Source organism: Triturus cristatus, chromosome 5_2 (assembly GCF_964204655.1).
Source record: "Triturus cristatus chromosome 5_2, aTriCri1.1, whole genome shotgun sequence".
In the NCBI taxonomy this organism is placed as follows: domain Eukaryota; kingdom Metazoa; phylum Chordata; class Amphibia; order Caudata; family Salamandridae; genus Triturus; species Triturus cristatus.
Window position 1 is genome coordinate 803,419,654 of NC_140588.1, and position 25,730 is coordinate 803,445,383.

At 47.0% G+C, this 25,730-nt stretch overlaps 1 protein-coding gene across 3 annotated transcripts in view; it reads left to right on the top strand.

The window, feature by feature from the left end:
• The window catches only part of MCF2 (MCF.2 cell line derived transforming sequence), an 830,978-nt gene that overhangs the window by 611,672 nt on the left and 193,576 nt on the right, over nucleotides 1-25,730 (top strand). For all 3 annotated transcript variants that reach the window (XM_085607961.1, XM_085607960.1, XM_085607962.1), the window contains one exon: nucleotides 2,987-3,079. In XM_085607961.1, coding sequence (XP_085464087.1) covers nucleotides 2,987-3,079 — 93 coding nt within the window. The remainder of the gene's footprint in view (nucleotides 1-2,986; nucleotides 3,080-25,730) is intronic.

The following is a 25,730-nucleotide window of genomic DNA, read 5'->3' on the forward strand; positions in this document are numbered from 1 at the left end:
ATATTCTGGGTAGAACTAGAGCTTGAACGACTGTTTTTAGGTCGTTGTCGTTGAGGAAGGGTTCTGAGACTCCCATATGAAAGTTGGCTCCTCTGGTGGCTGTGCTGATGTGTTCCCTCATGTTGAGATTCTTGTTGAGTATTATTCCTAGCGAGCTTGTGGATTCGATAATCTGAGGTTTGCATTTGAAGGCTGTTAAGTGATCCATCTCCAGTTTACTATGTCACCATGTCCTTGTGGTGGGGAGATTAGGAGAAAGTCTGTTTTGAGCGCATTGAGTTTGAGGTGGTTTTTTGTCAAGCAAATGTGGTTTTTTTGTAAAGTTGTGTTGAGTAGGCGGATGTCATCCAGTCAATTTCGATTCAGGGTTCCATGAGTAGATTGAAGAGGATAGGAGGTAAGGTGGAACCTTGAGGGACTCCCTGGGTGACTGGCATGGTCGAGGACAGCGATTGGTTAATCTTGATTCTTTGAGTTGGGTTGTCTAAGAAGAAGGACAACCACTTTAGAACAGCTCCTGATAAACCCATTCTGTGTTCAAGTAGGTCTAGGAGACTGTTATGCATGACCATATCGGAGGCTGATGATAGGTCTAGGGGGGTTAGGAGGCAGGATTCGTTTTGATATAGTATTCTGAGTGACCTCTTAACATTCAGTGAGTGAAGTCACTCCTTTTCTGGGGAACAAGGTTAAAGAACAAACACAGATAATAAAATGTCTTGAATTTTGTGAGAAAAAATTGAAAAATATGGAATAAACTCTGCATCAGGCTATAGTACCGCCTTATCATTCAAATTCCTGTAAAAGAGGGGCTGTATAAAATATACCAGGCATGGGAAAATGCCAAATGAAAAACCACCCTCATTGTCAAGAATTTTATATCTAGAAAGCTATGAGATTGAAAAGGGGGTCCTCTAGAGAGTGTTTAATCAAAGAAAGATACCATGGAAAGATCATGTTATTAACCACAGGGAGAGATAAGGAAAACCCCTATAAGTAACTCATCTTCTACATGAGTTCTCCATGGTTCATTGACACCTTTAATCATTTGCTATTGAGCTTTCAGGGAACAAACCAATTGATTTCTCTCAAAACCTACCCAAAAGAAATTAAGCCCACACTAAAGAGGGAAGTTGAAGTGCAAAGAATAACAATGTTGAAAATGTCCGCAATGACAAAAATAGCCAAAGTAGAGAGAAGTCTGGAATTTTGAATAACTTCAATTAGGTGCATTTCCTCTGCCCCTCAGCCTGATCCTCTCAACTGCCAAACAACTACCATCCCATAACCCATAAATAGATATCCAATGAAGGGAGGCCTAAGGGTAAGAGCTTCCAATTTTGGAACTCGGGAATCGGGTTCCAGTCCCAGTGTTTGCTCAACATTCTGCGACTCTAGGCAAATCATCTGATCTCCATGTGCCTAAAAAATCTGACCTTGTGTAATATAATCTGGTGCTCATGTAAAGTGCTCTGATGCCTGACGCTTTATAAAACTGCAGAAAAATATAGACGGAAGGGGACTGAAGAATTTTCCTAACCAGCAATATAAAATGTGTGTGGCCAATAGAGGCCCACTTAAATCACGGCTTCTGGTTTCTCTTGAATACTCAGCAGTAGCTGCAGAATCAATGGGATCGGAATGAAGGCATAAAGCAGATAATGAGATGAGGACAAGGTAAAACCAGAACATTCATCCCTAAGTCCAGGAGACAGGAAAGCAGGAGCAAAACCCTGAGAGTTAAGCAATCTTCATCGAGGCAAACAGGTCTACAAAAGGCCTCTCTGGGGCAACGTTTCCTGAGAGGAATGGAACTTTCTTCTTAATCTGTCTGTGTGTATATTGTTCAAACGCCTGCTATGAGAGGCACTTGGTGACTTTTTTCTCCAAGCACCTAACCAATAAACACTCTTCCCCCTTCTTCTAGATTTTGTTTTCCTCTGTTGTTTTTCTCGCTCTGACAAAACATTTATTTTTACTACATAATCCAATTGCCTCATAATGTTACTTCATTTTATGGTAACTATTTAATGCAAAACTCTGTTTAAATGAAATGATACAATTAAAATGCCTTGTTCTTTGCTCACTGTTTGGGAACTCTTTTTCTATGGACTTGTTTTCAGTGGTGGCAGGCACAGGTAATAGCAGTGGCCGGGGGTCGGGTAAGTCGACATACGAGATACGACCACTTACCTTGCGCTCTCCGTATCTCTGAGAGTGGTGAGGTAGGTAAGTGGTTTTATTATTTTTTTATTTAATTTTACTTCTCCCATTGTATGTCGGCTTACCTGAAGCCCCGCCCCCACCGCTCTTACCTGTGCCGGCCTCTACTGCTTGTTTCATGGTGATCATTCAGTCAATAGAAAAGAGTATATCAGTACTTCAGACTAAAGTGCTGTAAACATAGCATAGCCTGGCTACCCTTGAGAAAAATGGGTATAAAAAGTTATAAACACAAGTTATTCTCAAGAGTAATTCACTTAATTAGAGTTATATCTTATATGAAAATCCTCATTGGTTATTACTCAAAATAAAATAAATTATAGGGTTAACATGACTATTTTGTGTTTAATAGAGATCTAGTAACACATTTATATCCCATTAGCATTTTCATAAAGACATGACATAAAGCAATTCATCAGATGCTGGTACCATCCAGGAGAAATAATGGATAAACAATTTTCGTAATATTTTTCTAAGTCAACTAAAACAACATTTTGATTCTCCAACTAATAAATGGGATGGGTTTCCATCGTTTTTAAAGGCATTCACGTTTGTTAAACAATAGCACATTCCTGTTATTTACAACATAAAACATTTAACAATTAAACCTAAATATAAAACACATTCCTTTAAAAGCCTAAAATGCAGGCCAAATACTCGAAATGTAAAATTATTTTATTTGTCCTTTAGCCAGTGACTATTTGGTACGTGCTGCAATCTGAATCATTGTAATACTTGTCTATGTAATTTTTACTTTGTTTAGGAATGCCAAAGAAAGTTAGAGCACAAACTTGGACTGGATTCATACCTCCTTAAACCAGTGCAACGTCTGACGAAATACCAACTACTACTCAAGGTATATATGCTACCAGATATTAAGATTTAAAGAAAATGTATTTGCATTTAATTAGCATTGGTGCCTGTTTCTTCTTATGAATACGTCGTATAACTGATTGTGTAATTCAAAGACTATTTACTGTCTGGTTTATAGATCTTTTTTTTTCTGGATTGTTTCTTGGCAATATACTCGGAGACTCACAACAGTGTGTGTTGCCTCTGCTGCTTTCGGAGCCCTGATCCTTTGACCACGCTACAGGAGTAGCTTAAACAACTCACCCCGTGCTGTAGGAGCTGCTGGGACGCCAGAAAACATCGCGTGGCGGCAGAGGAGAGCGAGGCGCTGGCCCCGGGACTGCGAGGACCAGCATTCAACAGCTCCAGCTGGTCCTCTTCCCGCGAGAGCCGCGCCCCCTCACAGCGCCACGCCCACAGCCAAGCCCTTCAACTTCTCGCGGCACCCGCTTCGCGGGTGCCACTCGCAACAGTGTGTGTTGCCTCTGCTGCTTTCGGAGCCCTGATCCTTTGACCACGCTACAGGAGTAGCTTAAACAACTCACCCCGTGCTGTAGGAGCTGCTGGGACGCCAGAAAACATCGCGTGGCGGCAGAGGAGAGCGAGGCGCTGGCCCCGGGACTGCGAGGACCAGCATTCAACAGCTCCAGCTGGTCCTCTTCCCGCGAGAGCCGCGCCCCCTCACAGCGCCACGCCCCCACAATCCACCACACTCTAAAAGCGCTCACCGGACCACGCATCGCGGGACGCGCGCGGGTCGCAGCCCGGGGCGAAGACCGGGCAAAGAGCGGGCCGTTTGAGGCCGTTCGAGAACGTGAGAGTCCGGTCTGGCCCACCCTCCTAAGCTCTACATCGAGGACATCCAATCATAGGTATCTACCACTTCTCTGACTTTTCCTAACAACTAACAGTTGTCACACAAAATTCCTTCTAGAATCATTCATTGGAAAATGAATACGAGATCTAGCAAGCAAAAAAAACTTTTAAAAAACGGGATAGGAGAAAAACTGCTAGGTCCAATGGATGATTTTCTCGCAAAAGCTAACACATTCATTGACCAAAGCTTAAGCTTAATTGAGGGGAGGGTTTCAACTGAACTTGCAATAGCACGTCGATCCTCAATGGGACTATTAGCAACCGCAAGATCTCCAGTCATACAGCCACCGCTAACTCAAAGGGATACAGCTGTAAACAGACCTAGCCTCCCAAACAACGTAGACCTTTCAGCCTCCCAATTCAGTGTAACCTCCACAGAAAGCGACCTAGAAAAAACCCCAATTATTTTTACTGATCCAACCCCCGAAGAAGTAAGGCAAAATAGAGGGAGGCGGGAGGGGGCCATAAAGAAAAGGAATGTTAGGAAAAATCTAAATCAAACTGAAAACATCAAATCAACTGAGCACACAGTTTTGGTTGGTGATACAGACTTAGCTGTATTGCCCCATCACTCTGTCCCCCTAAATAACAACGTGATAGAAATACATCAGCCACCACATGCCCTCCAAGACATCTCTACACCAGATTCCCCAAGCCCACAACAACTAGGCAAAGAAAGAGAACTATCAAGACTAACTAAAGAAATAGCTTCCCTCCTAAATTCCTATATTCGCCCTTTAGAAATTAGACTGAGTAACATCGAGAGCCAACTAATAAAAATTTCTGGCTCTATTAAACTTATACCCTCTCAAGCCCTTTCAAAACCAGTCTTAAATTCCACGACTACTCTTCCTACACCTAAGCAACCTGTAACCTTACCTCTTCCACACATTAAAAAACAACCTTCAGTAAAACCCCCTACAGTACCAAACACTCTCACTGCACAAAACCCAATTCCCAAGCCCCTGATTATTCCCCCACAAACTAATTCTCAACCTATATCAATAGTAAATACCCCAATCACAGGCACATCTGCCTCTAAAAACCTAGTTACAACAAACACGCATCCAACAAAAACAAAAGGACCCCTGAAAGGGACCACTGAGCAAAGATCTACCCTAAACATGCCACCTGAGGCATGCCCATATGTGGTAGTCATGACGGGGGTCCCGGAACTTACAGGTGAGGGGACGGAACCAAACTGGTCACTGAAGAACAAGGTCCAGTATTGGCTGAATACAAACCGCCCGGTTCCGCCACCCTGGAAAACCAGAATAGTATCAGTCAGTAGGACCTCGTGGGTGGGCCATAGGAAAAAAACTATTCGGGGAGACTGTGTCGTAATCACGTTCGAGGACCCCACTATAGCTGAGTATATCTGCTCCTGGGAACATAATAACACCACAGGGGGGATCGCTACAAGATCGTTGTCATATTTTTACCCAAAAAGATTCAGTAACAATAACAGCTTACACGACACTGATAACATCTGGCGGAAACCTATACCACAGCCATGGGAGTTAGAGGTCGTTGGTTCAAAACTACCGTTACGACATAATGACCCTCATAACCCCTGGCGGCCAGTAAATCAGAATTACCAGCAAAGAGAAGTCCCATGGCAGATTATGGGCCCACAAAACAGACCTAGAAACTGGGAGCAGTGGGAGAGACTACCCTACCAACCATATGGATTCAATCATAGAAATACCACCAAGGGGCAAAACTGGTCAGGCATACCGACTATGAATCGGTTCAGTGGTCTGGAAATGGTCGATTGACTAATAATTAAATCCCCGGAGCCTCCACAAACAAGCTTGGCTCCATCCATCTTCATTCCAGCCGCTCTACAAACAAAAACCATAGCTTTAGACTACATTTCCTTACAGCTTCCTGTGATCTTTTGGAATGTGGCGGGTCTCCGAAACAAAATAGAGGACGGTTCGGCAGCTGATTTTTTGAAGGAGGCTCAAATCATCTGCTTACAAGAAACCTGGTCAACGACGCCCCTACACTTCGAGGGATACAGGACATTTACATCCCCTGCCCTCCCTAGTATTTCAGGTAGACCTAAAGGGGGACTGGCAATCTACCTAGCAAATACAATCTCTGACATGAAGATTACCAAGGTAGACCTCCTGTCAAATTTCCAGATCCTCGCGTTCAAAATAGGGAAAAAACCCTTCGTTACATTAATTAACATTTATAATAACCTAGCGGATGACAATGTTTTGAACGTTCTTTCCCTAATACAAGAAAAAATAAATGAACACAGGCACCCCAAGCAAAAAACTGAAAACGCCAATATAATTTGGGGTGGAGACTTCAACCTTCATCCCTGCCCCAATAATGACACCTGTGGAATGGTGGACGAATATGAGAATCCTTTAGTCCACTTTATCCATTCAAGTGTGGGGCCAGCCATGAACAAATTACTTTCCGATCTGGATCTGCAAATTGTAAACCCCATCCAACAATCAAATAATAAACTAGAACCCACCTACAGAGGAAGGGGCCACAAGACCACTGTTGACTACATAATAATCACAGAAGGCCTCAAAGATCAAATTAACAACTTCAAAATTCTGGAAAACAACTTGAGTGATCATTCCGCTTTAAAAATAAACTTCCAAACAAACCAGCCAAGAACACAAATGGCAACCATAGCAAAAACCTTAACACAGAACAGGATAGAACTGGGGAAAAACAACGGATATACCATAAAATGGGAAAAACTGGACCCCAATATTCTTACAAAACAGTTAGTAAAATCTACCTATAATAACATTCTGATCTGTCTCGACCCCCATGCAGAGATTAATCAAATCGTGGAAAATTATAAGATAATAATAGAGCAAGTTAGAAAACTACTAACTAAAACACCCAAACAAAACAATATAAGTTCTACAGGTTGGTTTAACCAAGATTGTACTAGGGCACATACTAATCTGAAGAAAGCTCTCGGAAATCCAAATAGAGACAAAACGAATATCCAATCTCTTCGACGGGAGTATAACACCGCTAGAAAAACAAGGAAAAAAGAACTGAAACAATCTTTGTGGAAGGCTTTGCACAAAAGTGCACCCCAGAAAAACAGCCAGGCATTCTGGAAAATAGTCAAATCCCCTTTGCTAATGGATCACAATGGCCCAAAAATAGACGTGGCCATCGACGAGGATTCGTGGGTGAACCACTTTTCAAAAATCTTCAAACTGACATCTACGAGTGAAGAACATCATTCTAACATCAATCCAGTAGTTTACCCAATTTTAATGGAGGTTGAGCTGCAGGACTTCGAAACGGCGTTATCACTAAGTAAGAGTGGGAAAGCTCCCGGCCCTGACGGGGTCCCAGTCGACTTATTTAAACATCTTCCAGACCTCTGGGTACCAATACTCACTAGAGTTTGCCTAGCAACAATGAAACTCGGGCTGTTAGAGTCATGGTCATCTTCCATCATGGTCCCAATCTTCAAGAAGGGGGACCGACAAGACACTAAGTGTTATCGACCAATTTCGCTTCTTGACTCCTTGGGCAAATTAGTTGGCAGAGTCCTTCTCGAAAAGTTACAGCAATGGGTAGAAGACAAAAACATTCTATCAGATTTACAGTTCGGGTTCAGGGAGGGCTTTGGAACTGTCGAACAGGCCCTAAATCTAAGCTTGTTAATATCAAAATATACCCATGCAAAACCTGGCTCCATTTACATGGTTTATGTGGATCTGTCCTCCGCATTCGACTGCGTTTCGCACGCGAGGCTCTGGTCGCTGTTGAGTGAAATGGGGGTAGATCCCCCTCTTTTGGACTTTCTGAGGGAGCTATACAGTGAAGCCACGGCGAGAGTGAGGTACGGGACAAAAGGAGAACTGACATCACCATTTAGGGTAGAGCGGGGAGTGAGGCAAGGTTGCGTCCTGGCCCCCTTCCTCTTCTCTTTGTACACCAATGGCCTAGAAAAGTCTATGCTGAGAGGAGGGAGAGACCTCCCTAGAGCAAAAGGTCGCTTGATCCCCGCGCTGCTTTATGCGGACGATGCAGTCATCTTGGCACGTACCCCCATCGAACTGCAGAAATCTTTATCCAAATACGCAGACTTCATGGGTGCCCTGGACCTCCACATAAACGTCAAAAAAACTTTTGTTATGGTAGTCGGCGGATCAAGAAAAGCAATTAAGTCCATTTTTCTGAAGGAACAAAAAATTGAAAAGACCTCACAGTATCCCTACTTAGGCATCCTGATCGACGATGCCCTGAACTGGAAAGCGGCAGTTGAGGCCAGGAGACATCTCTTCAAACGAGCGATCATGGCGTTGATGAAATTCTCCAACAAACTCTGGAAAAGACAACCAGTAGAATTGCTACAGATTTATGCTGCGAAATGCCAAGCCATCGCATTATATGGTGCAGGGATCTGGGGACATACACCCACCGGCTCTATGCAAAAAGAGGAGAATACCTTCATGAGGTTCCTTTTATCAACTCCAAGAGGCACTTCCATCTATGCCTCACACATAGAATTCGGAATCCCATATATTGAAGATCTAATAAAAATCCAACCTCTTTTGCTTTGGAGGCGAGTATGGGTGTCAGAAAAAAATAGTCTGACTAAAACCATCCTACGCGACACCATGGATTTGGACCACGCTCATAAAATAGCCTGGCTCTCTTATGTAAGACATTTTTTCTCCGACCTGGGTCTAGAAAAATATTATCATATGCCAGAAGATTTGAAGGAAATACCTAAAAAAGAATTGAAACTAGCTGCCTTGAGCCACTTGGAATCCCTTAGACTGACATCGCTGATTGCGAAAAAATCGGTTACTCACGCAATTATGACACAGCAGTCCCTGAAAATCCAGCCATATCTGACCCTGGAGATCACAACTTATGAAAAGATGCTCCTAACAAGGTTCAGAATGAATCTCTTCTTCAGACTAGTGTCATTTCCTGAAAAAAACAACTGGAAAACTCAGATGGAACCGTGTCCATGTGATGATCTTTCACAACAGTCCACCATGCACACACTATTGTTTTGCAAGTTCTTCCATACCCATCGAAAAATCTGGCTAATCCCTTTATTAAAAAAATGGGGCCACAGACAATGTCGTCCAGCCATGCTGGCACTTCAAACTTTGGACTCCGAATGTACAGTTTACCACGTACTGAATTTTTTAAAGGGTATCATGAGGCACAGAAACAATTTGTAAAACAGAGAATTAATTTCCATATCATCTAACTATTTACATTCTCTTTTTTAACTGTATATTTAATTATACTTTTAAACAAATTTTACTATGAACATTTGTATGTCACGATATCTTTTATGGTTTTGCAATGCTAAAAACCGAATAAAGATTATTATTATTACTACTCGGAGATGACATGCTGATGAATGCCAGTTGTGGGCTTAAACGTATTTAATTGTATACATTCTGAGCCTTGTAGTTTTGTGTTTCCCTAAAACAAAACCTCAGAACTGCAAATACCGGTAGCCAATGAATGAACAGGACTGGTTAGGATAATCTCACTTGACTTCTCAGGCATTTTGTGTCTGTATTTATCGTTTCTAAAAGCAAACCAAAACATACCTTCGTCTGAACAGAAAGCAAGCCCAGTAGACCTTAAACATAAAATAAGGCACAGACCTGGCTCCAAATCCAGCAACACTAATGACCTCAGGTAGAGTCCGGTAACAAAATGAGAAATGTCATAGAATTATTAATTGACCTCTAATAGCCACCTCATTGTAAAATTGCTCGCAAATTAAGGATTATGAAAATAATAATGTATATAAAGCTAATATAGCGAATATATCACCAGTCAACGATACAAAATATGCAGCTCCTCATTAATAAACATTTTAGAAACCCTACGTCCCACTGAGGTTTACCTCTATTCGGAACATAACTGCCTATGCTTCGATGTGATCATACATGCATTTGTTCCTTGTGCGACACACACTTTAGACAGAAAAGGATCATCTACTGTTATAGGGAGTTGTGGCATTGCAACGAGTGACAAAAAACATTTCTGGATCCCTTTAGGCCGGCTACCATTCTGTGGAAGGCTCCAAGAGTGAATCTCCCAAGACCTCAAGGAGTTTCTGATCATGATATGGTATATGTTGCATCCTTCTGCCCACAAGCTCTCCCTCCCACCCACAGCCCTCTAAATTAGAAACCTCAACCCATCAGCTCAGAATAACTCTGGCAATCCCCCGCTCTATCTTACACTTCAGTGAAGCACACTCTCATCTACCTGGCATGTTGTTTAATATCAAATAGCTTGTACAGTATGCCCTGTCCCATATATGCCACAATTCTCAATTTAAGTGGGAGACTTTTGTGGGCAATATTGCACACAGTGCCATGGGGCATAACGGGTTTGTTCGTCCACTTTTTGTACCCCTCTGCACTATGGTATTACAGAAGGGTGGTATATGTTTTCACTGTCCCTTCGCTTGCACTACATGTGTGCCAGTGAGACCTCCAGATGGCCTTTCCTCATTTGCATAGGGAGGGATGTGGTCCCATGCATTTGAGGGAACACTTTGCCTCTGCACCCATGCCCTATTACAAACACAGATGCAGAGGGAACACAGATGCAGAGGGAAATGGAGCTGTTGGGAGTGCACTGCTTGTGCACCACAAAGAGATGCCGTACAGTTACTGCAACCCCTTAGGAGACCCTTGAAAAGTGATTAAGGTGGGAAGTGGGGACCATGGACCCCCACACATACCCTACATGCAGGTGCAGGTTATAATTGCACCCACTTGTATGATGATCTTTGCCGTAAGTGCCCCCAGGGCAGGCGCACATTTGTGGCTGTTATGGGGGCATCGTGTTGTCTGTAATAGGGCACACTGGCCATGTCTGTGCCTGGCACACCCAGTTAAAAGTGCGCCTTGGACCAGACCAGGGCAGTGCACCCTATGCATTACATGGCCCCATACTGTTTGTAGCAAAAAAAATGTTTCGTTTAGCTTTCTCTCGTTTAAAGTTTACTCCACTCCATTTCAAGTTGATGGAGGAGTTAAAATAGTCCAATTTTTTCTTATGTGTTCCTGTTGGCATGCATGTTATCATGCATGAAAACAATTTAGGAATACTTCAAACTCAAATGGTTATCTTTGTCCCAGAAATTCTGGTCACTGATAAACACCATTGAGTGAATTTCAGTCATTACTACACCATCTTTCCTTTTTCATGCCAGATGTCCAGCAATTGTCTAAACTAAAAGTTCAAGTTTATTCAAGTGCTTTCTGCTGTTTGTTTTTTGGTATTGAGCAAACACACGGTGTCGAATTTGGGCAAAATTAGCAAAGCAAGGGAAGAGATAACTACACTGTGTAGGGGGGATAAACCCATACTCTGCAACGCAGGATGGAACAGTTGATGGGCCAAAATATAGCAAGTGTGACCCACCTTTATGGAATGACTGTGTAGGAAATAGGGCACAAGCACCATGTCACAACATTTGGAACATAGGGTAGATCCGTTCCGTTTTGGGATTGTTGCAAGGTGGAAGAGAACAAGCTAAACTCTGAAATTGAAGTAATAGCAAATATCTAAATTCACTGGAGGGGAGAGTGTGTTTTGTCAAGCTTATATCAAATCATGAAGAGTGCATCATTGTTAAAGGTGCATAAAAAATAAAAAAATAAAAATAGCATAAGCTCAGTATTTGTATGCAACATCCAGATGCGGCACGGTGTAGTCATCAGATTGTTCTTGCATGGAGACTGAATCACACTCTGACGAAAATATTGGCTTAGCTCCCACAAATCAAAAATAATCTAATTCCCATGAAGTGAACAAGTTTCTGTCCAGAATCGCCTGCTCTGGCTTCGTAGTTTAGCACAGCAGCAGGTGCATCCCTTAGAAAAACCTAAATCTGTTTTCTTAATATCAATTTACTTAAGATAAAATATAATGATTACAATTATAGCAAATGCAGGGATCAAGAGTTATTGAAAAGAAAAAAAACAGCCCTATAGAAAATAAACACCAATGTAAGTCGATATGGATAGTTTGAAAGTAGCGTAGAATGCCACTGAGACCAACCTTTTTCAGTGTGCTAGGGGCGGGAATGTTTTGTGGTTTTTATGCAGAAGATTTTACTTTACTGGAGGCTTAAAAGCCTCAGCAGGGCACATTTGGATCATGTGGCTGAGCAGGGCTTCTTGAAATCAAATACAAGTTTCCTTGAAGGTGAGTCAAAGGAAAGCCTTCTAGTGATCTGGGAGCGCCAGGCATGCCACATCTTGCATCCCTCATTTTCACTACTCCAGGGAAGGTCTGGCATATCCATATGCTACAAAAGAAAATCACTCTATTCTTCTGGAAACAGGCTCAAATTCAACAGGGTTGGCTATACACAATACCACGCAACATGACCTTGCTCTAAGTAATGCACTGCTCTACCATCTTAAATTGTATGTTGCTAAATGTCTGCTCTCTTCCTTGCCATGCTTGCAAAATCGCCATGATTACTGAGTCAGTGAACCTAGCAATTTTATTTACACCTGAAACCTGGCTTTGCAATTTATAAGGCCCCAACATTGCTACTGCAGTCCCCTGGCTATGATATCAGTCAAAACTGGCTAAAACTGCTCGGTTGTTGGATGGTAAGTATATTTTTGTCTAACCCTCCTTATGGTGACGCGGAGCAGCCCTTATTTTGCGCTACCTCAGATATTTTATTTTCAAGTGATGCTATTTCCTTTATCATTGCTGGTCTTCTTCTCAATCAGCTTCCTGACCGAGCCACAATTGTGGCACTGTCTTAGTTGCACCCATATTTACTCTTTTATTCTTCAGTGTAAATTGCCCCCTCCCCTCCCCCAGGTATCTGATCCCATTTTAAATTCTAACGCTGAGCATTTTAATAGCTGTGTCACCTCTTCTGTTGCAAGCGTAAGCATTGTCGCAGAAAGATTCTGACTGCACCTTCATACCAAGAGGATTTAGCTACTGCTAAGTGATGCTTGTACATTTTCAAAAGGCAACGGGGACAACATTATAACTGATAAGGCAAAGCAGCTTAATCGGAGGTGCTTAAAAGTTGTAAAGAACTCCTAAGAGAGACTAGTGCTGCACATTATGATTCTGCCATTAATTGTGAAGATGGTTCCTCTCGACAAATCTGTAAGGTCATGAAAGATCTTTTCACATCTCCATTAGCTTGTCCTCCAATCTCTCCTTCTATCAAATTCTGCACATCCCTCTCCATTATTTTGAGGAAATAATTCTGAACACATCATTTTTTTTTTATTTTTAACAATGAGGATATTGTACTGAAGACACTTAGGGAACATATCTTTACTACTTCTAGTCTTCAACCTTTTCTTTCACAGTTCCTTCCTACACACCGTCATGGCACATGTCCAAGTTATTAAATCTGGGTCTCTTAATGACCCTTGTTGTGTACACACCTTCTGTCTGGTATTGGAGATAATCACCTAACTTCTCAACTCTTTATGTAATGCCTCTATCACTTTTGCCTTAGTGTCTCTTCTTTGGAAAGGAGCTACTTTAGTTCCACTGCTCAAAATGCCTTCAGGAGATCCTTCAACACTGAGTATCTACTTCCCTTTCCCTCCACAATTGTGGAAAAACCTTTATAGAAAGTAATTACATCTTAGACTCTACTCAGACTAACTTCTGCCCTCTCCAAGGCACTGAGATAGCTTTACTAGCCGTCAAGGAAAACATTTTCATAATGCTTGATAGAGGTGGGAGTGCTGTGCTAATGCTTTTAGAGCTTAGTGCCACCTTTGATGCAGTACTATGTAATAAAGCGTAGATCCATTTCATACAACAGCAATGAAGGTTTGGGGGGCGCTAGAGGGCGCCGAACCAAGATGGCCGCACAAGAGTGAGGCTCTCGCCAGACCGGGCGCTTTCAAGATCCTTCCTGCCATCCTGACCAGGCTATCCTCGGCCTCACCTCCACGGCTGCATAGGCAGAAACCTGCGCTGCACCCCGATACCCGACACGTCCCTGGAGCCCGCCGAAGTGCGGAGTTACACGCTGGAGTTCCCCCCGGCCGGGAGAGAGGGCTTGTCTGCGGCCGGCGCGCTGCGGGGGACGCGATCTGCGAGAGCCCGGGGCTCCGAGGCCTTCGCGCCGCGGGACGGCGCCGCCTGGTGAAGCCGCGAGCGACGCTGGAAGACCGGAAGACCGGTGGCCATCCCAACCAGAGACGGGTGCTGAGACGCGGGCTCTGTGACATCTTCGTGGCTTGGCGGAGCCGGGGGGCTCGTTGCTCGCACACCCTCCGCTAGCTGTGGCCTGCGCCCGTGACTGGCGCGCGCGAGCTGCCGCTGACCCCGCTGGAGATCTCCGGGCGCGGCCTTGGGGGCTATCCTGTTCCTTTCCCCCCCCCCTCACGCATCTACGCTTGGGGTGCCATCCGTCCGGGGCCTGGCTGCCGGACCGCGCCGAGTGAGACTTCGGAGCTTGACCTCGTTGGCGGGCTCTGTCCTGCAGGAACCGGCGAGGCGGCCTGGGAGGCCGTGACGGCTGCTGCCCCCGCCTTGGCGTCTGTGGCTGCTTGTGCGGGGAGGTTGCGGCTCCGTGGACGAGTGCTGCCTGGAGTCCCTTGCCTGCTCTATCCTTGCCTCGTCCTAACCTGACGGACTACTGGCCAATCCTCGCTTGCTGTAGGTCTCCTCTAGGGGCTGCCTGGGCCGGAGCCGGGCGGATTGGGACTCACCCTCTGCTGTCCTGCGGGTGCGGGTCGCGACTGATGGGGGCCGGAGGCTACTGAGGCCTCCCCCCCCCCCTGTGCTTGCCGGCTGGTGGCCCGCGCTCCCTGCACACTCGATCGCCTGAATTGGCCGCCTCCCTCGCTTCAACGATCCTAGCGGCAGGTTTGGGGCTCCGCGCCGCCTCTCTCTACTCGCGGGGCCGCGGCCTGGGCTGGACGGGTCCCCTGCCTCGCCTGGACTGCCGGTGGGACGGCCTGTGCGGGTTCGGTGACGGGGGCGTCATGGGGCGCAACGACGCGCGACAGTCCAAGCTGTCGTTTGACGCCAAGAAGGCCCCCGCACCGGCGTCCGAGCCTGGCCCATCCGCTGCCGTCCCTCCTGATGAAGACTGGAAGTCTCTCCTGCTGGGATTAAAACAAAGCTTAACTACCATAGACTCTAAAATTGACAACATCACTACCAGGTTGGACGGTGTAGTGGCCAGACTGGAGCGACACGACACCCGCATCACAGAGACTGAGGATAGGATCTCCGCACTGGAAGACGGTGCCACCTCTACAGGCCGACATGTTACCCAAATGGATCGCCTCCTTAAAATAATAGCGGACAAGAACGAGGACCTAGAATCGAGGTCCCGTCGCAACAACGTCCGCATCCTGGGCCTTGCGGAGACCACCAACACCGGGAAAATGGAGGTCTTCATCGAGAATCTGCTGGCCGAACTGTTCGGGCGGGACTCCTTCTCTCCACACTTCATTGTGGAGAGGGCACACAGGTCCCTTGCTGCCCGCCCCCCCCCTGGCGGCCAGCCTCGGCCCATAATTGCACGCTTCCTTAACTATCAAGACCGGGATGTGGTGCTCAGGCGTGCACGGGAGATGGGAACAGTGCCCTACTGCAACACTACGCTGTCCTTCTTCCCCGATTTCACTGCATCGGTGCAGGAGGCCCGTCGGAAATTTGCTGTGGTGAAAAAGAAACTACAGGCCCGGGAGATTCCATATGCGATGCTATACCCTGCTAAACTTAAGGTCTCACATCAGGGCAAACAATTGTTTTTTCAGCAACCGCAGCAGGTGGAAGACTTCCTCAAGCGGCAACGCGGGGACTCGGCTGGGGGGGCTGCCGGGCCACGGCCCTCCCGGTCGCCCTCTCCGATGGAACAACAGGACTGAACATATCGGGGGGGGCTGCTTCCCCTCCTCGGACTCACTCTGCTGTTGGGACAACACCTGCCCGAACGGATCATCATCCTGGTGAGGTACCTCTCTTTGTTTTATGCCTACATCACTTGGATAGGTCGCTGTCACATTTGGTGCCCGGTCGCCCACCTCCGTCCCACTTTGAGGGCCTAGTGTGACTCTGGGTCCCCGTGGGTGCAAGTAGGGAGGTGGTTGGCAGGTCTGGCGCCCCTAGAGTACGACCCCCCAATGGGCGCACCCCAAAGTACCCCCTTCCTCATCCAGGCAGGGGTAGTTACTGTATTTTTTCTGTTTGATGGGTTGGGTTGGATAGGGAGGGGAGGGGACGGGTGGGTGATGTGTACCCGGCCAGTTGGGGTAGCCGGAGTGGGTGGTCGAATGTTCCGCTCTGCATCTGGGCTCGCTGTTTTCTCAGCACAAGATGCGGGGGGGCGGGCGGGGGCGGGAGTTCAATGGGGTTTTGTTCTGGAGTTTGTTACTGAGTGCTACGCGCAATTGCCAGCTGCGACGCCATGCCACTTATGCCTTTACACGTGGGAATGGGGGACTTAACTGATAAGCGCCCTGCGCAGAACTTTCAGTTACTATCATGGAATGTGCGCGGGCTAAACGACCCGAGGAAGAAGAGACAAATCCTCGGCTACCTGACTCGGCAGGGAGTGTCAGTCGCCATGCTCCAAGAAACGCACCTGCAGCCTGGGATGACCCCCCCGTTTGCGTCACGATGGGCTACGAACAGGGTGTTCTCGTCATACTCAAGTTACGCAAGGGGAGTGACCATTCTAGTGAGACGGGGGATGGGGTTTACTCTGGCGGGCACTGAGGTAGATTCGGGGGGGCGGTACTGCATGGCTTGGGGGACACTGCACTCACATACAATTTTGTTTGCTTGTTACTATGGCCCCAACACGGATGACCCTTCTGCCCTCCTCTCGATGTGGGGTAAGATCCAATCTCTAGGTATTTCCCACATTATACTGGGGGGTGATTTCAACACTGCACTTCGGCCTGGGATGGACAGGTCACACCCGCAGGCATCACACTACACGCACACACAGCGCGCGTTGTTGAATATAGTGGACGACCATCGCTTAATTGATGCATGGAGGCACTTTCACCCCACGCTCCGACAGGGCACACACCATTCCGCGGTACATTCCACCTGGGCGCGTATTGACTACGTGTTCCTCTCATCTGGCCTCTCCCCTTGGCTGGGTGGGGCGCTTCACCTGGCTCGCACCTTCTCTGACCACTCTCCGGTCCTTCTGTCCCTGCGTATTCCCCTCGCGATCTCCCCTTATCTGAGCTGACGACTGAATCCTGCACACCTCACAGACCCGGTGTTTCATGCGGAACTTGAGCAAGACATAAAGGATTTTTTTGAGCGTAACATAGATTCCGTTTCCAGCCTTACTACAGTCTGGGAGGCGTTCAAAGTTACCGTGAGGGGATGGTGCATAGCTAAGGGAGGTGGGGTCCTTAAGTTTCTACGCGGAGATTTACGCAGGCTCGAGGCTGAACTCCGTAAGCTGGAGAGCGACATGGAGCGTACTGGGCGAGAACCTAGCACAGCGGCGCGGCTGCGAGAGAAACTAAATGAATACTCGGAGGCCGCTGCCGCGGAGAGTAAGTTTCTGGGGAGACCCTTTGTCTCCCGAGTGTATGGTGAGGGCGACAGACCTGGCAGGGCGTTAGCCACCGCGACTCGCTCCCCTAGGTACAGTAACTACGTTGCTACCCTGATGGATGAACATGGCACCCCGCAGCGGGAGCTTTCGGACCAACTCAGGGTCCTCACGGAGCACTACACTAGGCTATACACCTCCCAACGGACTGCACCGATTGCGTTACATGAATACCTTGATGACACCGCGCTAGCATGGCTGGGCCCCACACAGCAGAAGTTCCTCCACCATCCACTAGAACTAGATGAGATTACGGATGCCATTATGTCCATGAAGTCGGGGAAGGCGCCAGGGTCGGACGGGCTGCCGATCGACTTCTACAAAGCCTTCAAGCATGTGTTGGCCCCCATTCTGCAGCAGGTGTACTACTCTTCCTTAGAGGAGGGATCCCTACCGGCCACGATGCGAGAGGCCCTTATAACGTCTTTGTTAAAACCCGGAAAGGCGCCGGAATATTGCGACTCCTACAGGCCCCTCTCACTGTTAAATACAGACGTTAAAATATTAGCGAAGGTCCTGGCTACGCGCCTTAATCTCCTGATGGAGCGCCTTGTGCTCCCGGACCAGGCCGGGTTTGTCCCCAACCGGGCAACTTCTCATAACTTGCGCACTCTCCAGGCGGTGATTCAAGATATTGACCCGAAGAGCGAGGCGGCCGCGGTCTTTCTCGACGCCACTAAGGCGTTCGATTCCCTCGAGTGGGATTATCTACTGGCCTTGCTGGAACGGATGGGCATGACCTTCAATTTCTTGGACTGGATCCGACTGTTATACTGCCGGCCGAGAGCAATGGTGCTGCTTAATGGTGCCCGCTCCCCCCCCTTCGAGATCCACAGGGGGACCCGACAAGGATGTCCCCTCTCCCCGGTGCTGTTCGCACTAGCCATAGAGCCCCTTGCGGCCAAGCTTCGGCAGCATCATAATCACCGATCTCTCATATACCCTGAGCGCCAACTGCTCATTGCACTATATGCGGATGACATGACTCTGTATGTGCATAAGCCGCGCGAAAACTTGAACCCTTTGCTGCGGGAGGTCACTAAATTCGGCGCCCTCTCGGGGATTCAGATAAATTGGACAAAATCTGCCTTGTTCCCCTTGACTGACAGCACTACACAGTTCCCCCTGGATTATCCCCTGGTTTGGGAGCAAGAGGAGATCAAATACCTGGGCATCCAGGTGACAAGAAATCGGGAGGCCCTGATTAGAGCCAACTACGGGACGGTTGTGGATCAACTCACAGACAAAATTACCCAGTGGATCCGCCTCCCATTGTCAATGGCAGGTCGGATCTCACTGATTAAAATGGTGGTCCTCCCCAAGCTGCTGTATCTCTTTACGAACATTCCATATAGTCCTGGCGCATATTTCTTCCGCGCCCTCAATTCCCAGCTCTCTCGTCTTATCTGGGGAGGCAGGCAAGCCCGACTCGGGCTGCGAACCCTTATGCTACCCTATCACCAAGGGGGGTTTGACGTCCCCAATTTCCAACGATACTATGATTGCGCACAGGGTCACTTCGCTGCTTATTGGCTGCACCCCCCCCCCCTTTATGGCGCACTTGGCAGTCGAAGATGGGTATATGAGGCCGGAACAACCTTCCGGATATTTATACACACCAGCCCGAATAGACCATAGAGACCCCACCACGGTCGACTGCACTGTCAGTGCCTGGAAACGCCTGGCGGACCGCATGGAAGTAAAATTCCTATACTCCCCTCGTATGGCCTTAGCCCACGATCCGAGGGTGAGTGTGGCCCGAGAGGAAATTGGCCGTAGACTGCTTGCAAGGCTTGCGGTTCACACCCGGGGGGATCTGTACCACCAGGGGAGTTTCCGCACAGCTACACATTTCTTCAAGGATACCACTCCTTCCGTTATGGATACCTTTCTCTACATTCGGCTCCGGCAAAATATCAAGGCGATTACCCCCGATTTTCCGAGCGAGCCTGACACCATGGCGCCCCTCCATGCACTGCTGCAGAAGGGAACACCGACACATGTGGTCTCTGTTATATGCTCACGCACAGGCCGCCCCCTCCCCCCCCCCTCTCCGAGCGCGTAGTGACTGGGATTGCGACCTGGGGGAACCACTGTCGGACGCTCAGTGGGAGGAGAGCTGCTCACATACCAGCGCGGTGACGGGAAATGCCCGCCTTCGCCTGGTTCATTTTAAATTCCTGCATCGCCTTTACTTTACACCCGCTAAACTACACCGCTTCGGCCTCCGGGACAACGATTGCTGCCTCCGCTGCAAGAGGCCAGGCGCGGACTTCATGCACTTGGCGTGGTCCTGTCGGGCCGTTGCCGCCTATTGGGAGGAAGTGTTTGCAGCTCTTACGGAAATGATTGGGGTAAGCATTACCCCTTGTCCTAAGATTGCCCTGCTGGGCCAATCCAACCCCGATATTAAGGCGCACCGGAAATTCTTCGCGATGGGCCTACTGTTGGCAAAACGCCATGTCGCATGCAGGTGGGGGCGAGGGCGAGCGCCTAAATTCAAGACTTGGCTAGATACTATGACAACTTGGCAGGAACAACTGCACAACTATTCGGACCTTCTGCCTCACAAATCGCGACCCAAGGACCTGTGGGGTCCCCTCACTGCGTATCTCCTGAAAATGCAGCTCCCAGACGAGTCCACTGCAGGTGCGAGTGGGGCTGTTACAGTGGAAAGCCGGTTCACCTCGCCGGCTCCAGCGCCCAAATCACTGCCAGCTGACACTGCTTTGGCCCCCCCTCCCGCGCTCCCTTAGTTCTCCATACATGCGACGCCAGCGCTCCCGCTGCCCTCGGCTGGGCTACACACGTCCCGAGGAATCACCTAACACCCACGGGATATACGGGTGGTGGGTGCCGCGAGCTGATTGTCCCCCCCTCCTCCCCCCCCCACTACGACATGGCATGCGCGACACTGCCGGCGGCAGCGTCATGTCGTGTTCTCTACTATGGCCTTGCTATGCCCGCCCAGATCATTTGACGGTGCCTTGTGGCGCGTGACGTCGGCACCTTGGGTGGGTCCCACATGCCACAGAGTGATACGAGACCCGCACAACCAGGCACCACATTGCCACGGCTGCCTCATGCTAGGTGCGCTGGATCCTTGCTGGAAGGGCGCTGTTTATGTAGCACTTGTTTTGGTTCCGTTATTGAAGTTGAATGAAACCTCAGGTTCCTCATGCTGGATCACTTCATGCAGCTCTGATTATTCCCTACTACATGCCTACACAGTACTAGTTCCTATGCTTCGCGGCCGGCCCGTTTGGGTTGTAGGCGACATGCTGTGTAAACCAGTGATTGCTTTTCAAACTATGTTCATTGATGCCCCAACGCATGTGGTTGCTGCCGGCCTGATCATTCAGGTTGTAGGCGTACAGCTGTGTACTATTTTCTTATGCTCAATAAAGGTTTTTTCAAAAAAAACAAAAAAAAAAAAAAAACAGCAATGAAGGTTTATTCGCAAGTACAGCAGGATCAATATAACAGCACCAACTGTTCAGCCATTGTCTCTCCTCTGGAATGAATGATACATCACCTGATGCATCATTCCATTCCATGACATGGAGAGAATTCCAAACAGCACTGATACCCAGCTTACAGATCACAACACATCCCCTTCCCAATAAAATAAAAACAAAACAAAAACATGTTAACAATAAAAGCTTATACCCAACAAAGTAGTAAGAAGAGTAACCATACAACAGGGCAACCTGTGAAAGAAAACACAGCATTGAATAACGTAGCCAGGTAAGTACAGGCACTAGTACAACACATAGTCTTTCAATTTAACAGGCACCTTCCTACACCTCGGGGAATGATTGGAATGTTCTCTGTCAAGAACATCCCCTCCATCAGAGCTTACATCCGGTAAAGAAGACCCCGGAACCCCGGAATCCTGAAATCTACCAGTGTATCTGACTAGTCTAGACATACTCCACCAGCAGTCTGTGTTAACCTTCACCACATTCTTCCTGATGGCAACAATGGTAAAAGGACCCAGAAAACCAGATCTGCCTTTATAGGTATGTCTAGGATTTTTCACTAGCACTTGGTCACCAACGCACCATTTTTTGTATTTCACACTCATCCTAGAGTCATAACTTGACTTATATCTGTCCTGATAATCAGAAATTCTGGTACGTCTCGTAGCTGCAGACATACCACTTTCACTACATGGAGGCAGCCAACTAGGATTCAATTTGGAAGAGGCTTTTCTCCCTCTCAACACTTCAAAAGGAGATCTCAGAGTAACGGCATTCGGTGTAGTACGATGAGCCCACCAAGTATCTCTCAAAACAGTACTGACGGATAATTTCGATTCAAGGGCTCGTTGAGCACATCCTTTAACCACTCTATTCATCCTTTCGGCTAACCCATTCGCCTGAGGTGAATATAAAGCTGTCTTTTGATGAATAATATTAAAATCTTTAAGAAAATTGCACATCTCATGAGACACGAACTGGATCCCATTATCAGTGACCAAAAACATCGGAACCCCTTCAGAAACAAATACATCCTTAAGGAAGTCTATCACCGTTTTTGTGTTAGCCACTGACACACACTTAGTGATCACCCACTTAGAGGTATAGTCCACAGGTAAAAGAACAAACCTCTCAGAAGAAGGCAAAAGTTCAAATGGACCAACTATGTCCAAACCCAACTTTGACAACACTCTGTCCGGAACTTCAACAGGAGACAAAGGAGCATTGGTGGGAGTGTGATATTTGTCATTGGAAGCACAAGACAAACAGTCCTTAACAACACACTCAATCATGCGATCTATACCAGGCCACCAGTACTTTTCCCTCACCCGGGCTTTCGTTAGACTCCTGCCCAAATGACCCTCATGAGCAAGGTTGACTATTCTGTCCCTGAAAACACTGGGAGGAATTACTCTGTCACCTCTCATGAGATTATCACAGCAAAATGATAACTCCTCTCCTACTGCCCAATAGGGTCTCATCTCTTGATCCAAAACCTTATAATCAGGCCAGCCATGACTTACCCATCCCCTGAGAAGAGAAAAATCCTTGTCATTACCCACACCCTCCAACCACTCTTCAGACGAAAAGGCAGACTCAGCAACCCAAAGTACACACTCAACTTCATCACACTCTGAGGTTTGACCAACAGGCAAGCGAGAAAGACAATCTGCGGATTTATTGCTCAGACCGGGTATATACCGCACAATAAAATTAAACTCTTGGAGACCCTCACCCCTTGAGCCTGGGCGTGGTGTGCTCATTATGGCGGCATGAGAAAACTTGCACAAAAGGGCGATGATCCGTTCGGACCAAAAATGCCCAGAACACACTCAAGGCTTCTCTTTCAATACACGAGTAATTAACTTCCGCATCCTTAAGAGCTCTGGAGGCAAAAGCAATTGCTCTGTCCTCACCATCCACAACTTGAGAGAGCACAGCCCCTAAGCCTTTAAGACTAGCATCCGTTGTCAAAATGGTTTTGCGATTAACATCAAAATGTCCTAAAGTGGGCATTTTACCAATTTCACACTTAATGCAATCAAAAGCTTTTTGACAATCATCAGACCAAACAAACTGTGTCCCCTTCTTAAGCAGAGCCCTGATAGGCTCAGCTACACATGCAAAACCTTGTATAAATTTAGAATAGAACTCAGCGAGTCCCAAAAACGACCTCGCTTGATCCTTGTCTTGAGGAGTGGGAGCTTTCACAACACTTTCAGCAAGTTCTAAGTTGGGTTAAATGCCCTCTCCGGAGATCACGTGACCTAAATATGTTACAGAGCTCAGTCCCACACGGCACTTTTGTCTCTTTACTGTGAGTCCTGCATCCCTCAACTTCTCTAACACAGTATAGAGGGTGGCACTATGTTCTCTCTCATCCTTCCCATATATCAGGATATCGTCCTGAAAAAACATGACATTAGGTATTTTCCCGAGCACCATTTTCATGACTCTCTGGAAACATGCCGCCGACGCCAACCCAAAGGGCATTCGCAAAAAGCGATAAGCCCCCAAAGGTGTCACAAAAGATGTAAGGTGTCTCGAATCCTTCTGTAACACAACCTGGTGGTAGGCCGAAGATAAATCTAACACACTGAAGATTTTAGCTCCCTTGAGAATGCTTAGGGACTCAGATATGTTGGGTAGGGGCTGACGATCCACCCAAATCCACTCATTCAGTCCCCTCAAGTCCACACACATCCTGACGCTTGCCCCCCCATCCTTAGGGGCAAGAACAATGGGGGCAAGCCACTCCGAAGCTTCAATTTCTTCAATGATTCCCAAGTCAAGCAATCTACGCAATTCAGCTTTGAGTGGTTCAACTATCATATTGGGTACTCTCCTCACCTTGTGTACACACGGAATAGCCCTTTCCTTAAGGATAATGCGATGCTCAAACCCCTTAAGGCACCCCAATGCATCCGAAAATACCTCAGGAAACTTATCGAAATATTCACAACTCGAATCAATAGGGTCTACTAACATGACTTGATCTTTGGGATCCTTGGCACAGGGATTAAGCATGATGCCTAAGTCACGCTGATGCCTCCACCCAAGTAGATTGTCTCCTCTTTCAGCCACATAAACTTTACCCACAGTATGTCTGTCCTTAAATTTGATATTGGCTTGAACATAACCAAGAACATTAATCTTAGAACCACCATAACTAACAGGATTGATATCAGGTGTCGATAAAGTCATGTTGTCGAGACCCACACACTCATCCCACTGTCTAAGACCAATCATGGTAAAAGGCGAACCTGAGTCAGCTAGAACAATGAAATTATAACCATCAACTGAAATTTTACATTCAGGCATTGTTATTTTATCTGCATCTATTTTTCCATCATCAGTTCTAACATTCAAAAGAACAGTACGTACTACCTCAATATTTTTCTGAGGTTACGGGTTTTGTCAGAAGCTTTGCAGACTCGAGCATAATGCCCTTTGACACCACACTTGTTACACACTGCCTCCCTAGCAAAACAGTGCGGGTAATTAGAGAAATGCGAGAACAGGGGCTTTCTAGTTAGGAAATGGAATTTTTAAAAAAATTGAAATTCACTGAAAAAAACAAATGTCACAGGGACATTATAGTTGGGCTAAGATTTCACTCATACAAAATTAGAGAAATTCAGCAGTTATAGTGACCTGAGCTATACTATAATTTATGCCCCAGCAATGCACTGATGACATCACTGATGACATCTCAAATGACATCACCGATGACATCACTGTTAGTGTTAGATGTAGGCGCGCATTGGTACTTACTCCTACAGTCACCCCAGCCCTCAAAGCCCAAGTTTAGTGTGGCTGAAATCTTTCATCGTCTTGAAAATGCCCTGGCACATGGCCTTTTAGACTTGTTTGCAGTAAGACAACTGGAAACTACAGAAACATTGGTAGGGCTGTCCCTCGGAATCTGTTCCCCATTGGTTATGGAGTGCCTAGGAATCATCCCCACGGACTAGCTAGTGGCATGCATTAATGTGGCACGCGGCACGCTAGGGCACCACATGAGAACACTGCGGGGCTTGTGAAAGGATAGCAGGTTATGTTATGTTATGTTATATGGCTCTTATAGAGCGCTTATCACCACTGGTCTCTAAGCGCTAAACAGGCGCCCCACAAACATCATGCCCCTCCCGACCATCCGCTAATACCCAATTAGGCCGAAGATGTTACCGTGCCAAACAAGAATGTCTTCAGTTTTTTTCTGAAGGAAAGAAGGTTGAATTCTTCCTTCAGACTCGGCGGAAGGGCATTCCAGAGTTGAGGAATGAGTACTGAGAAGGCCCTACCTCCTTTGGTTTTTAGATTGAATCTAGGTTGAGCCAAATTTGGGACAGAGCCAGAGCGCAGTGACCTACCGGGAACATACTTCCTTAATCGCTGTTTAATATATTCCGGGGCATTACCAAATAGTGCTTTATGAGCAATACAGAGGCCCTTGAAATGGACCCTAAGCTTCACAGGAAGCCAATGCAATTTGCGAAGGAGAGTGGATGCATGTGCACTTCTGGGGAGAGAAAAAACCAGTCTGGCAGCGTCGTTTTGCACGACTTGCAATTTCCTCATCAGCTTCTGTTACAGGCCCAGATACAGAATGTTGCCGTAATCTAGCCTCGAGATGACAGTAGCAGCGACAACAGTCTGTAGCGTGGAGGCAGAGAGAATGGCAGTAAGTTTACGCAGCT